Source organism: Typopeltis vanoorti, chromosome 17 (assembly GCF_054136105.1).
Source record: "Typopeltis vanoorti isolate ZY-2024b chromosome 17, IOZ_Tvanoo_1.0, whole genome shotgun sequence".
Classification (NCBI taxonomy): Eukaryota; Metazoa; Arthropoda; class Arachnida; order Uropygi; family Thelyphonidae; genus Typopeltis; species Typopeltis vanoorti.
Window position 1 is genome coordinate 74247966 of NC_143565.1, and position 16631 is coordinate 74264596.

Genomic DNA, 16631 nt, shown 5'->3' on the forward strand with positions numbered 1-16631 from the left:
AAAATTGTATTTCAAGAGATTATTCTGATTTCTACCGCACAATATATTACTATTGTAAAGCAATTAACATAATTCGGTTTCAATACATTGTTATTTCCAACAAAGATCTAACAATATTTTCAACAAAATACTGTTTGATATTCTCCTGAGTTACATTCACTATATGCAGTTTATGAATTGTTCTAATCTATTTTAATTTTACACTTTACAAACTCAAACTTTTCCTTACATAAACAGTGAAACATTAATGATACTTTATAATAAACTGAAGGGGAGGAAGGACTACTTGTGGTAGTGATTTTTATTAATTATTTTTATGAATTTTGTTTAACTTATTATTAATATGGCTATTAATTTTTACTTTCGGATATATTAAAGTTTATTTTCTGAAGAAAGCGGATTATAGTACTTGTAATTTTTTATTAATTATATGCTCAAGAATACGGATTTAATATGCAGTTTCATTATTTTATCCCCATATGCTTGTATGTGAAAACCAGTCAGACTTGAATGATAAATCGCAATTTAAAAATAAATTATTACATTCATTAAAATAATAATAATTTTAAAATTATAATCATGATAGATTCGGCAACATGGATAATATCAGCTTCATATACTTCAAAATCAAATATCTTATATAACTGATTTATTTTATTGTAAGTTAAAAATTATATAACTTTTTAATTATTTCAAAACTTTTTTAAAAAAATTATTTTTAAAATGAAATATAATCTTAAAATTTTAATCATTTTTGAATCTTTTTTTAAAATTAATTTAAATTTAAGAGTTTCCTTATAAACCTTTTATTTAATTAAATAAGAAATATTAATATAAAAATCGTAAACAATTTACTCAGTTAGTGACATTAAGTATCTTTTTGTTATTATGAACTTTCTGTTTTGAAATAATCCAAGTGGGATATTTTTTACAGTTTTAATTACTACATCATAATAATTTCATGTCAAACATTATTTCATAAAATTTCAAATGTATAAATTTCGAAGTTAAGCCCATGTATGGGAGATTTTGACAGACTAGATTTCATATAATTTAGAATAAGATATCCGAGAACAAATACTATTGTAAATGTTTCAACTGTAATAACAATATTAGTCAGTGATCTCAGTTCATTCCAAGCACACATTTCCATTATGGGATTCTCGATATATATACATACACATCTCTTAATCATAAATTAAGAAAAAAAAATATCGAGTTTAACAGTATTTCTTTAATTACGAGGATCATATCATATTCTTTCTTAAGTTTAAGATACACATAATGTTTGTTTTCTAATAAAAAAATATCTTAACATTTGTTTTAAATTAAAACATTTTAAATTAAAACTATTTTGCAATAAAATAATGTTTTCTATCTCACTTCGTCTGCTTTGGTTATATCTTACCCTAACACATACCCGCACGAGCATCACATTCTATTCACTAGCTTTTCGAACACATAAATAGATTATTCCTTTCTTTTGATCATTACATTTTTTTTTTCAAAAAAATCAGTTCCCTGCCTTTTTTATATCACTACGGTTTCCATTTTCTTTTGATTTCCATCAATTCTTTCCATAACAAACCATAAACTCCCACTGAACGCTTTCTCTTAGAGCCTTCAATATGTTTTCTTTAAGATAACACAAGAATAAGTACTCATCAAGTGAATCGTTGGCACCTTTGGTTAACGAGGCTCCATTTTAATCGTTTCTGGAGCAAACGTGGAGGGCAAAAACAATAACTCATGTACTATTATTATTTTTTCTCTTAAAATTATACATCTTCTTTAAATAGTGTAGAATTTTAAGCAACCGAAACAATCATTTGAAGTTCTCTGGAGTTCAAGTCGGTTTGAAAAATAACCGATAAGTTCACTAGACCATGTAAGTTCTCTATAGTAGAATAATGGCAGTCCAGTTTTATACCGGGGGTGTAGAAATATATCTCTATATATTCATTTGCTTATACACACACATACATACAGTCAATGGAGAACAGGATACACTAATACAGATACACGTTGTTGACTATATATTTACACATATCTGGAAGATAATCTGGAATTATCTGTTCTTCTAAAATTTTACACCTCACTTTGATGTCTGTATAATATCGTTCTCTGTTGTATTTTTTTTTGTTTGTTTAATTAATTAACTTCAAGCTGCAATTCACACACATATCGAGTTCACTAGACGAACTGTTGTAATTATACTTTGAGTTCAATTCAGAAAAAATCATGTGACGTCCACTACACTTGAACTAATTGATTTCTTTAAAGTACTTTCATGATCACAAAGAGGGAGCTGGCAAAAAAATATCAGGGATTGAGGATCAAAATAAAATATTTAATATAAAAATCTGTATTCGGTTGATAATTATACTTCTCTCTGTACAATCAGGTACAGCAGGTATTTTGAACGATATGAAATAATGATTTCTTTAGTAAGGCGTGGAATTAGCCACACACACACACACACACACGCACGCACGCACGCACACAAACAAACAATCTTCCTTTGTCTAACATCTAGGAGGCGATATATATATTTATTTATTTATAATATATATATATATCTATGAATCACATCTCTATATGGCCACAGAATTGTCGATGATCAAAAGCGTTTTGATTTATCTTCGTTTTCTTCCATTTGTTTTCTTCCTTGGATACGCAATATTTCTTCAAACACTGCTTTCAAACTGGGTGCAATTAAGAAGATTAATAGGCACTGTCTCTTCTGGTTCACCCTCTTCGTCATCGTCTTGAAAATGAATATCTTTAGCCAAAAACCAAACAGCCGCGTCGACCAGAAATGCTACTAACATTATGACGGCCGTGACTCCGTGGAAAACCATACGGAATTTGGACGGATCGTAAAGACGGCAAGCGCCAGGTTCCCCGCAATTGTCTTCCCAAAACAAGCAAGCAGAATCCACCACAGCTCCATAAATAATAGGACAAGGGACGTTACCTAAAAGAATGGGGGAAAAAAAAGAAAGAAAAGAATTCTAAATTAACCAAAACAAATACTATGACAGGAATTTTAAATACAAATAATGCTGACTTTATTTGATACTATAATCGGGGGGGGGGGAGGAATAACCGACTATGAATCTTTCTTGTAAACTCATAGCACATTCGTACCTTGAAGCTAAGAATTTGCTTTCTATATTTTTTTATTAATTTTCTATATTTTATTTTTTACATAATACTTCCGAAAATCTGCTCTAGAAACCAAAAATAGAACTTTTTCAAAACATTTCAGTCCTCCAATAAGCGGTGCGGTCGTCTCAACACACGGTAAGGACACTCATCTCCTACCTAAAGACATTCACAAACATCCATGCCTGTAAAGGGATTCGAACCCATAATCTTTTTGTTGAAGAGCGGATATGCTAATTACTCGGCCAACTACACCAGAAAAATAAACGAATTATTGTAATGCAAATATTAAATGTCTTATGGGTATGTTGAATGGGGGGGGGGGGCGGAATTTGAATTTTCCTGCACAAAAAATCGCGAACTGATTTGCTGAAATTAGAACTCAAGTTTTCCAGCCCAGATTTGGTTTCCACTTCCGCTGTGCAGTGGCGGCCGGTGAAAATTTTAAGTGGGGGTGCTGCATATACAAAATAAAATAAAAATAAAAAAAATTCTTTTTTTCCTAATCAGTAACCAATTTATTAATAAATAAATTTACATATTAAAAATTACTTTATTAAAAATATTTCACCCTCACCACGAACAAACACCAATAATAAAAGTTTTGTATCTCACAGAAATAACGCGCGCATGCATACAATTATCTGTAGCGACACTGCTCAAACGAGCAGTGTCGGATTCACTTGTTACGTGCAATGACAAGTGCAAACGAATATCGACGAGTCTAGCTGCAATTGGCCAAACGCGATAATTCCGACACTGCGTTATACGCAGTGCATTTGTTTCGTAATCTAAAGCATTAATCGAACAATTCCAATTATTAACTATTCAATCAATGTCAAAACATAAGCTATAATCTTTAATATGTTGTATTGTATTTATATAATGTTGTAAGCATTGTTATTATTTATAAACAAACAAAATTTAATTTTTTCATGTTTTCCTTGGGGGTGCTGCAGCGTCGCAGTGCTTATGTACAAGCCGCCACTGCTGTGGTATAGACATGAATGTCTGTATATGTGTTGGTGTTAGAGAAGTTTTCATTGCTTGATGTGAGCCCACCGCCCTGCTTACTTAAATCCTGAAGTGACTTGAAATAAAGTTATTTGTTTGATTTCATAAGCGCTATACCCTGATTATTTAAATTTTAGTTAAATCCTATGTTTTAAGCACCTTAAAACAGCTACGGATGATACAGATGTAAAAAAAAACAACAATTCTTACAGAAATATAAAAATAGGTAGTATAATTTTTCATGAATGACGTTTCTTACTTACCAAATAATCCAATAGCAAACGATATTAGTCCTAAAGCCATGGCCTTATCTTGAGGATCAACGCATCTTTAAAAATAACAATGAATTACCACCATGAAGAATATCATTTACATACACTAATAGAATTAAAATTAAGTAAGTTAGATTAATATTGTACGCCCACAGTTCATAGAATCCTGTTTGGCAGATTGCCAAGAATATTCGATTCATGCTGAAGGGGGGGGGGGGGGGGGAAGAAATAAGGCGATGAACGAATTGGTCGCCAACACGCGAAATCACGTGCTTTATAGATAAAATTTCCCAACTGTTATACAAGCAAAATAGTTACCACTTTAAAAACTACAATGTTCATAAAAGAAAAGTTAATTTTCCGACATGTAATAATAAACAATTCATCCCACAAGACGGACTGATTACCCTATTATCGGAATGGATTCTCCTTCTTTTGACATGCGCACAAGGGTCGAAGGATCTCGCATCTGTGGGTGTACAGTATCTAAATTTCCGAAAGGCCTCTTTAATCAAAAATATGGATTTTAATATAGTAGTTAACGAAATGATTTTTATATAAAAAAGCATTGCTAAATTCCTACTAAATTTATTTTTAGAAATCATAAAAGAAAAAAAATTGTATTTGTGCATATTTAATAACTCTGATAAAGGTACATTAACAGCTTGATTGTCAGCGTTACTGATTTTTTTTTTTTTTTTAATGTTGGGCCCATATACGAATAGGCTGGCTGGTCAACCTGTAGTACTTTACTACTGTATATAGGTAGCGGGATGGGAGAAAAGGAACTTGTTAGCATTCGATTTAAAAGCCTGTATATGCATTCCTTGGGAAATACATCAGGGGGGAAGACTGTTCCAGAGTACAGCAGTAGCAGAGATGGAGGAGGAGGAAAAGAAACTTGTTCTGTGGGTTTCGAGGCGTACTGTGAAGGGATGTTGGGAGGTGGCTGTACGTGTTCCAATGGGTTTAGTAGAGAGTGGGGGAATTATTGATGTTTCAGATGAGCATTTTCCATGTAAATATTTGTAGAATATACAAATTGCAGAGACTAAGCGTCTATGTGAAAGTGGGGGGAGTGAGTCAGTAAGAGATGGATCATTTCTTAATCTAATTGCTCTTCTCTGCATTGAGGCAAGCATTTTGAGGGAGCTTTTAGGAGCCCCACTCCAAATGTGAGAACAGTATTCGATAGCTGGGCGGATTTGCGATTTGTATAGGGTTAACAGTTGTTTTGAAGTGGAGTAGCGTCTCGAGAGAAATAGAAAGCCTAGTTTTTTGGAAGCTGAGGATGCAATGATACTACAAATCACAAGAAATTATATCTTTCAGCTTTCCTAACACAGCAGCAATATGCAAATTAGATGTAAAATAACTTCTATATATATAGAATCACGCATATGAATTTACAAATGAAATAAATAACATTTTATAACAGATTAATTATGGAACAAATGAGCATCAGAGATGAAAATGAAAGGATTTACAAATTACAGGAATTGTATCAAAGTGAATATACAAAAGTGCTTTTATTCCAATGCAAACTTAACTTCATACGCATCTATTTAAGAAGAAATCATTTCAATCAATCGGCTGTATTAATATTTTTTGCTGAAAAACGAAAGCGACTTTTTTCCATTGTCACAAAATGACAGCAACAATAGCAGCTGTGTTAAATGCAGATTTTAGTCTTCCATACTTAGGGTCATCATAGATAACTGCAAGCCCTTGAAAACTGTGCGCATTTGGATACTGTGCCTCGAGCTATGCCATCGTCATAACTTCAAGCGATCGTACGAGTATATTTTAGTCGTTTAAAGCCATGCGATATTAGTAACAACTTACGAAGGTGGACCTTAGTGGACCTGTGTTACTTGACCTAAAGCTAATATTTGTCCGTTCTATAACTCTTTAACAATAAGCTCACCATACAGGCGCAGAGGTCATTACGTTTAAAATCATGTGACCTAGAGAAAAGAATAATTCTCAATAAATATATAACTTGTTTTCAACTTAGTGCTTTATTAGAAAAACGGGTATTGATACACATATATAATTAAAAGGAATGATTTATTGGGTAATTAAGCTGTTTTACTGCCTCACTAAGTTTAGGATCATCCTCAGAGAAGATATTAATAAACAGTGCTTTCCCTAATGATATCCTTGAAAGATCCGAGAAAATACAGGCATACTCCATTTTATAACTGAATATTTAAAGAATGACGTTCTATTACTGTCAGATTCCTATATATAATCTTAAAAAACTAGGATATTATCGGGGCATCTTAATGATTAAGATTAGCTATCGTTTCAAACAAACACTCACAGCATCTCACATACATCTGCTGTTGAGTGGTTCTACAAAATTTCCAGTGTTATGTTGCTCACGCCATAACAACTCTTGGGATCACAACGTCTATTGCCCAACAGTCTGACCGATTATATGGAAAAGATTATAGTAGTAGCTAACGCCAGAGAGTCTGGCGACAATTCACATAATCTAAAACTTTGTAACTTTGTTCAGTTTTGACTGCTACTTTCAGTAAATTTGCACTCAAAGAAGAGAACTTTCGTGTAATGTCCTCTGCCAGCAAAATGCTAAGGTCAAATTTAGTGATTATTACGTTGATGCTTAATTAACGATAATGGTTACGAAAAAGAAGAAAATAGTAATGAATATACATTTCATAAATCTATAACTAGTTTGCAAGAATAAATTTGAAAGAGAAGTAATTCACTGTGCTCTATATCCGGCATTAAATTACTCGTGTCGATATTTAAACTAAAAACTCCATTAACAACAAAGTCATTAGTTAACAATGAACGTGAAATTGTGTTTCGTAATACCATTTCATTGTTACGTATTTAAAAATAAAAAATTTCACCAGGTGGCGTGCCTGTTGAAAGCACAAAGTTTTTACAAAATGTTATAAATGACAGTGCTTCGTATACAGGTCGGATTAATTTCTTCCTTATTTGTTCTTTCAGACAAATAAGGAAGAAAATATGGATGATATTACAGGTAAGAGGAGAGCACTTTACTGAGCTTAGATAGGACTGATTTTTCATCAAAACAATCTATTATCATTAGTTACGAAACGTAGGTTAAATATGGATTTTGAAACTACAGCGAACTGAAACATCATTCTGGTATATTAATGGAACACATAAGTGTGTGTGTGTGTGTGTGTGCGTGTGCGTGTGCGTGTGTGTGTGTGTGTGTGTGTGTGCGCGTGCGTGCGTGCGTGCGTGCTCCATTAACTTAATAGAGTGCACTATAGTAGCAGCTGTTTACATCACTTTACTTCTCTAAGATACTCGAAATTTGAGCTGTTCAAGATTTCTCTTTCTATAATTAATTATAAAAGTTTCTTATACAATATCATGTTGTTGTTAGCAGAGATAAAACATTAATCAATAGATCAAGCAACAAAAACGTTTTTGCTTCTTATAACAATATCGACAATGAGATGAAATATTACTCCGCTGTTTTCTTGTAGTCACTTACCTGAGCGTGAGCAGCATGGAACCAACTTCGGATGTCGAGTGGATGAGTACGAAGAAAGAGAAAATAATGATGTACCAGACTAGGTTGTCACACTTAAGCGGACAGAATCCATTGGTTGCTGTAGTATTGGCACTCAAACAAGAGCATTCTTTGTATATATACTGCAAAGAAAAGAAACCAGTTTTAGATTTTTTATCCCATAATTTTAAGAATTGATATTGATCTAATAAACACACTGATAACATTTTTATTTTATTTTATGTATTTACATAATTGAGCCTCATGCAAAGGAAAATGTTTTTTTATATTAAAATTACAAAAATTTATTATATTGTATTTTCTACTACATACTAAAATTAAGTAAATATATACACTTGTATCATATATATTTGTATAATATAAAAACATCAGCTAACGCCTTTTTGTTCCCGTAGTTTTTTAGCCCTATCTAACTTTTGGAGACTGAGTGGGCAGTTCAATCGCCACTGGTAGCCAATCAGAGATAGCTGGCCCAAGGCTATCACTAATTAATCGGCACGCAGTGAAGAAGGCGGTTAGTAAGTGCCACCATGTGGTGGTCCCTAATCCTAACACAATATTTTTAATGTCTGAAAATAGTGTGGGTTCGACGGCCGATTTTCTTCAGTTTACGGGACGAAAAACCCGCTAGCCCGTGCCAGAGATCGACTAACTCTGGAACCGGTCGAGAAAAGCTTAGAAAAAGTTCCTCTAGTCGGTGACTAGATTCGAACGCCTTTCATAGTGCGGTCAAGCGCTGTAGAGTGCAAACGTCACTTCTACTGAGCTACACAGGCTCTTTTTTTTTTGTATTTGTATTTGTATTTGTATAATGTAACATATTAAATTAAAATAAAATATTTTAAGGATTTACCAGTATATAATTGTAATGAACCAACTATAAATTTATTTCTCTAAGCGTAAATTTATATAGAAAATATTATTAAATCACAGTTTGGTGTGTTTAATTTTCTATAATTTATTAAGGTAATATCCAAGCAATTATTATTATTATTATATTTCGTTATTTAATTTTATTTAAAATATATTATATTTTAAATAAAATTAAATAAAATGATAGTATGTAAGTGTAATCGTGCTCAAAACCTGCTAACCAGTTTAAAAAAAATGTTAAATCTTGCAATAATTATTAATCTAATCGACCATCGCTGAGCAATAGCTAATAGCTTTTTCAGGGTACTTACGTACATAAAAAGCACAGAACGTAATAATCTGAAGATTAAGAATCATCTGAAGATACTTCTTGGTATAATTAAATCTTAGATGTCTGAAAATCGCATTAGAATCATCCAAACATGAAAACTCCCTGGTCCTTATTGAGAGAATAAACTTCGTGAATGGACTACTTCGACAGATTCTTCGATACATCGCTACGAGAAGTTCCGTCTAAATTCTATGTTCTTATTTCTGGAAGACAGGCGCTGTTAAGCTTGATTTTCCTTAAAATGAGCCATGTCAATAAAAACGTTCTTTCTTTTCTTTTTCCCTCTCATATCTAACCTATCTATGGTAATCTGTATAAGAAATAAATTTCAGATTCCTGGATATTATATCTTTATACGATCTTAAAACACTTCGAATGTTCTGGATACATTTGTGAACAACTCATGTTATGTTCTCTTAATAATGCTAATATGTACGGAGGCTTCTGTCTGGGATGTAATGGAATGTTAGACCTTTCATAGCTCAGAAAGAACTGGGTTCGAATCTTAAATGTGACCTGAAGAACCTCTATCAGGGTTTTTCAATTCAGAATTAGTTAGAAGATCTCATACGGAAGTGGAGGATTCCTGTGGTTTTTAATTCCTCAAAACAGGCAAATCGTACCCGTTAGTATACATACCTACAGACATAGAATACTCACTCTTACAGGTACGAATCAGAGGTATGGCAAGCTGTCTGTATTAAATTGCCTAAAACCCCTGATTAAAGGACTAAACCAGTTGTAGGATGGACGAAAATTAGATGGATGGATTGATGGATGGAATAGATTGTTAATATTTGGGCGCAGTGCTTTTTCTGAATAGTAGTTTGTAAACGGATATTTTATGATAAAAAGTAAATTTAGGGTTTAATAACTGAAGTCCTTCCTTCTATTTATTCTCATCTTGTTCTTGGAAGGATCATGCGTGGTAGTAACGTCATGTATGGAGAGGTTTTCGTCAGGTTTCTAAAGAAATTTCACCTCGTGATATTTTGTTAATTAACAAAATATCACGTTCTATGGCGAATTTTATTTTTTGATAAAGTAATTTGAGGGAGAGAAACAAAATTGTTTAAGTTGTAAATGTTATGTTTCCAGCAGATGAAAATATCATCGGTGTATTTCCATCAGATAGCGGGTTTGGGCTCTCCCAAAATTTTCTATGTAAATATTGCTAGTGGAGATAACAGACTACCCATAGGTAATCCAGTTGTGTAGAGGTTGCCATTCCGTTTGAAGAAATAATTCTGATAATTGTGGAACAAAATAAGCCAATTCATAGCAATGGTGGATTTCATAACTTTACTTGTTTGTGATACCTGTCGCTGATAAATCTTCCTCACACATCTACGGAGTAACGAAGGTTACTACGCATCATTAAGGAAGATCACAAATACTTACTCTCGGTGCAAGGTGACCTAGTTTTGAAATTGTTAAGAAATACTGGTGTAATGGATCTCGTATTACCTGTGCTCAATTTCCTGACATTTCTTTAGCGTCAAAACTTATGTGAAATACGATCCTCCTGTTCAGAAAATAGTCATTACTTTCATTATGGTCTGTTGTTAGAGTCCTCCTCCTCCTCCTCCTCCTACTCTTCCAAAAATGCTTCTTGGCCAAGTACGAAACCGTTGTCGACTCAGTTACATTTAAAATTTTTGTGAAGTACATGGCTATCATATAAGGAACCGAGAACACATTATCCACTGAAATTAGTGGTTATCTTCAAGAATAAAATACGCTAAGTGCGTGAAGGTTCCATAGTAAGATACGCACCATTATTTTCAAACATTTTTCGTTCTAATCCAACTTATTTCACAACCATTGTCAGCTGTAAGATGCGCATATTATATATACTTTCATTAAATCAAAGAATGTAACTGATGGTAGTACATTCCGAGATAATTCAACTTAAAAATATGAATCATTTCTAAAGGTTAACAAGCATCACGAAGAAGACAGCTCTCTCTCTCTCTCTCTCTCTCTCTCTCTCTCTCTCTCTCTCTCTCTCTCTCTTTAACGTCTTAAAATCGGAAGCGATTATTGTTTTAGGCTAAATCGCAGTGTAATGCCCTTCCTGAAACATTAATCATATGATTAATGTTTCAAGAAGGGGCATAAGCAACTGTTCACATACTGGTTTAGGCTTAACGTATCGATTATTAAATATTATTTAGAGTTAAGATTATTAATAGTATTATTCATAATTATATCCTCATTAATATTCTTAAACATTAAAACAAAATACTCAGCTGATAATAAAAACAGATCAATCAGCGTTAACTAATCACTGAATTTTTTTAAAGATCTTTATATTATCATCGAATAAGAATGGTTTCATTATTTTGAACACATATCTATGAATGGAGTCCGCACGATTAGCCGAGTGACTACTCGCTTCGCAACCATATGCTTGGGAAAGGAGTGTCCTGAGTTCGATTCCCGTGTCTTGAGCGTGGACAGCAGGGTTTTTCTCCCCATTTTATCTGGGGTTTTTCCTCCCGCAAGCAGGCAAACCGGCCCCGTGAATACGCGCATCTACAGACATACAGTGGGACACACCGGGAGGCATAGGGCTAGCCACCTTATCCTAAGGATGGGTACAGCTTAGAAGGCTAAAGATACCTCCGTAACAGGCCACTAGGCCTAATACCTGAAGGGAAGAAGAACTATGAAAGGAAAGCAAGCAAATATTAAATTCATAAACTTCTTCCTTGTTTCCTTTAAAAGATCTTCTCTTTAACCCTTTGACTGCACAAGAAAGAGAGTAACCAAAATATTTGAATATTTCTTTAAAAGTTTGTGTGCGTATTGAATTTTTGTTTTACTTTCTTTATTGTCATTATCCTTGGAATTGCTACGGTAACTATATTCAGAGCAGAATATCTTTAAAATATTCCATCTTCATTTTTAAAAGATATATTTATTCTTCCCATAGAAAGATTTTATCAACTGTTATAATGATCATGTGATACAGTTTTATGATAACCTTAACCTTTCTCTCAATTCTGAAAATTATAAATTTAATGGATAAAACCAGAGAAAACATGTTTAACTAAGTTATCCAAAGACTAACAAGTAACTTTAATATCTTAAGAAACAGAATTCGCTACGATATTTAATTATTTGCTGCAACACTGAAAGTAAAAGCATTAAATAATTTCTTCCAGCCAGCTATTTATATATAACAAATATATTTACATAAAGTTGAAAGTGCATGCAGGTCCCAATTATTCATGACATTTATGTCCACTGAATATTTTATGTTTTTGATTTATTTGTGGTCATAAAGTAGAAGCAATTAGGTTTTCTATATTTACTTCCGGGAGATATGAAAACTATGATCTCCGTGTTAACCTCCGTGCTGCCATCTTGTGAATGCCACTGGCAACTAAGCATTTAAGACAAGATGAGTTACTTCTCTGTGCAGTTTTACCTTCTGTCGTAATCGTTTCGTATAAGCAGAACCTATAAATCAATACATCGAATTCTTCGATTTACAAGTTCAAAACGCTTAAAAATCAGAATATGTCTTTATGAATTATATTAACTTCAACTAAAATATCACATTATTCTTATAGTAATCTTTAAGATGTTAAGACTACTGAACGCGAAATATAAATTATATTTATGTATACAGATGGTTCGAAATATCGTATTTCTGAAATACCTACCTGATCATTCTCTGAACTAATGACTTGAGTACATCCAGCTAAACATGGAGACAGATATGTAACCCCTTCAGTTGTACAAATTGGCGCAAATTCTCCATTTCTACAGCCGCATGTGGAATTGCAGGTCTTCTGGGACGATACCAGAGCAGCACTTGAAAAGGTGAATAATATGGGGTTTAGTATACCCACAGAATAATCATCAAGACTTCTATTACTATATTCTTTAAATAACCATAATGAATATAAATAATCATAATGAATATATATTCAGTATTTAGAATATAAAGAGATTCGTCAAAATATTTCGAATAGAATGTCATGTGGAGAAACTACTAACAATATAGAACTCGTTATAATGTAGTATATTCAGCAATTCAGCAACACCCCTGAGGTTATCTACTGAAATACTTAGTTTAAAACTGACCGAGGATATGTGATATTGCATTGAACCTATAGAGCAATAGAGCAAAGTTCACATTAAAATAAACAAATATTAACATTTTCATAGTAGTTATATGCAAAAACTAAAAGGGCGTCTTATTATATTGTAAATAAACTCTGCGGATTTAAAAAACACGAAAAGAATTTAAATATTTTACATTATTTTATAAAAAATAATATTATTTTATTTATTATTTATTTTAAATAAGTCTCAGATATAAAAGCATTTTTAAAAAGTAACCTTTTAAACTTCAAGGCGACAGTATTTGCAATGACAATGCGACATTTCATACTTTTTTAAATAACTTCTGGAGACCAATGACGTGCATATACGTGGTCGGTAACTATATACAATTCTTAATTAGTTTAAAGATAAGAAGCTAAAAAATCTCATAATGAGAGGTAGGGGATTAAGCTACACGATAACAAGATACAAATTTCATTTGGTATGTTTTCAGTATATTTCGCAAGTTACAAATCCATTAAAAGTACTAATTGAGGTTACTATTTTAGAATCGCTAATTCATAACCAGCTTTGCTAACCGAAATGTCATTGTGCTCTTTCATCCCTGCAGAATTTTATAAAATCTGAAATTCGGGATTGTGAACCGAATTAAACTAGTGAACCAGTTTTCAATTTCGATTAGAACTGTGATCAAGTTTGGTATTAGAATTATTCAAAATTATGTTGTATGCTACCGTATTATGCGAAATTAGCGGTTAAAAAGTGTTACGTTGTAGAAAGGAGAATGAATGACGTCACACTTACACTGTGACGTCATTCCTTCATTCGATCAGTTCATGTTAATTCATTTATGATGCCATTCATTCATTCATTCATTCGTTCATGCAAATAACCTCATGTTAATTCATTCGTTATTTGCTCAATAAACTCATTTTTATGTAGAATGAATGCTAATTCTTTCAGAATTGAAATTATTTCCACTCAGTAGCCGTCCACTTATTTCTGATATTTACTTCGTTCAAATAACTTCATAACCCACAACAAAGCAGCTCTGACGTCACGCTGCAATAGTGAGGCATTTCATGTTATGGAGGTCACTAGAAAGCCATGAGCAACCGCGTGTTATATCTGTCAGCTGTATATATCAGGACCTGCCAACGCCATCGTTTCAGCGCTATGGCCTTTTACTACTAAAACCATAAGACAACTAAATTAGCAAGAAACGCCTTTTTTTTTTCTTTTGTAGATTTCTTAACTGTTCATTTGAGCTGCAGAAAGCCACAGTGATAGTTAATAACCTACGTTCGAAATAATTGATAATGGTAGTGAGCATTTTTTTATTTACCTGCTTTTATTATTTATTTACCCATTTTTATTTACCAATCGTTAGAATAACCCGGATTCGAATCCTCTTACGATTTTTCAACTAATAATTAAATAACCGGTCTCATACACAGATGATGGCAGAATTTTTGTTTTCTTCAGAAAAATCTTTTTTTTTTTTCAGCAAAAAAAATAAGTAAACTGACAAGTTAATAGACCAATTATATTATGAAGACACAATTCAGCATTCTGTCTCTCTCTGTCTTATTAGGACAAGCAAAGTTGCATGACCATTGGAATTTACACGTATAATAAAAATGGGTTAAAAGAAAGTCAAGATACTCCGTTCTTAATTATGTTCATATATTTGAATATTGTACTTAAAAGTATATTCTTAAAAGTTATAAACGTATATTGTTCTTTTAAGAGCATATTCATCCCAAAAAAGTAACAGTAATTATATCGATATTATCAATAGTTCTAACATACTTTTAATTGCACTGATTATATAAAACGAATGACTTTGCACACTATTTTGTCTTTTAATGCTTCAAAATTGTTAACAGTGCTTATTCAAATTTCTTTTAAAAATTAAACATATAGAATAACGGTTACCATATCTAAATGATCAACTACTTATTTGTTGTTGTTGTCTTAATACATTCTTTGCTTTTTCTTCTTGCTTTTGTTTCCATTTTAGTTGGAAATTCTTGTTTAGATTGATCGATATGATTATTCGAATTTCATTAATATTCATGTAACTCACTTGTTAGCACAAATTCATCATTAATAATTCTTCTCTAGACTGTAATGTATTCAAACTAATCCCTAGTTATGGTTTTATCTTCATTATTTCGTATTTTACATATTAAGATATTGCTTCTAACAGCAGGGTGTTTTGTATCTTTTTTTTTACAGTCAGTATGTATTGTTTAATGAACGTAACTTGTCCATTAAAACATTTCTCTTAGAAGCGAGACAAAACATAATCCCCCTCAAGGTATAATACCATATTGTAATTTCTCTTTTATCCTTGATGGATGTAGTTATTTCTTTTCCGTCTAGTGCAGGATTTCATAACGAATCCATTATCATATTACCTTGAAAGCAAAACATAGTTTGACAAACTATAAAAAATTACATGAATGTCCTAGAATTCAAAAGCGTGTTAATATTTACTGTTTGAATGCATATCATCTTAATTTTGTAGTCAATAAAAATTGCAAAAAAAAAAGATAAAGAAACTAAAGCATATTTTACCGTCATTATTCTCCATAACACGAGAATAATGATGCAAGCAAAAATATCAGTTCTAAAGAATATAAAATGAAGCATTTAACTTTGAAATTAAAAACATATTCAGCAATAAATCTTTTGTGATTTTTGACTATATCGCAACTACTAATTTTGCGTAAAACATATTAACATAGTGGAGAAATGTTCACAATATACAATGTATGCTATCATATATGACAAGGTGTTTATAATAATCAAGTATCTATTATTTCAGGTACTTTTTCTTAATCGTATAATAATTGAAAGATCGTTGCTTTATTTAGTTGTTAGGAAAGACATCGGTTCAAATCCTGTCTATGAAGCAAGAACGTTTATACGTCTAGACATTGAAGGCGAATTTGCCAGTCTCATATGAAGACGACAGGGTTTTTCCTTCTATGAACTCTGGTTTTTCATCCCGCAAAATATACAAACTATCCTTGAAACAACACAATAAAGAGACGGGGATCTTTCTCTTTCTCTCTCTCTCTCTCTCTCTCTCTCTCTCTCTCTCTCTCTCTCTCTCTCTCTCTATGCAGCTTTGGTGGGAATAAAATGACCCATACTTGTTGAAAAATAAATAAATGTGAACAGAAATTAACCGTTTCTTCATTTAGTTCTTCCAAAAATGTATATGAATACTAACATCAGTGTTTACTTGGTAAAAATGTTCAACAAAGTTTTCTTCATCAAATATTTTTTGACCGTCAGTATAATAATGATTTGAAATCTGTCATTTTCATTGTTA

General features: G+C 32.2%; 1 protein-coding gene across 2 annotated transcripts in view; it reads right to left on the minus strand.

The window, feature by feature from the left end:
- Positions 1 to 1087: 1087 nt before the first annotated feature.
- LOC150097493 (solute carrier organic anion transporter family member 74D-like) overlaps positions 1088 to 16631 on the minus strand; it is a 314670-nt gene continuing 299126 nt past the window's right edge. For both annotated transcript variants that reach the window (XM_090407008.1, XM_090407009.1), the window contains 4 exons: positions 12880 to 13030; positions 7963 to 8123; positions 4446 to 4510; positions 1088 to 2977 (listed from right to left, as the gene is read on the minus strand). In XM_090407008.1, coding sequence (XP_090263134.1) covers positions 2688 to 2977; positions 4446 to 4510; positions 7963 to 8123; positions 12880 to 13030 — 667 coding nt within the window. In that variant the 3' untranslated portion in view covers positions 1088 to 2687. The remainder of the gene's footprint in view (positions 2978 to 4445; positions 4511 to 7962; positions 8124 to 12879; positions 13031 to 16631) is intronic.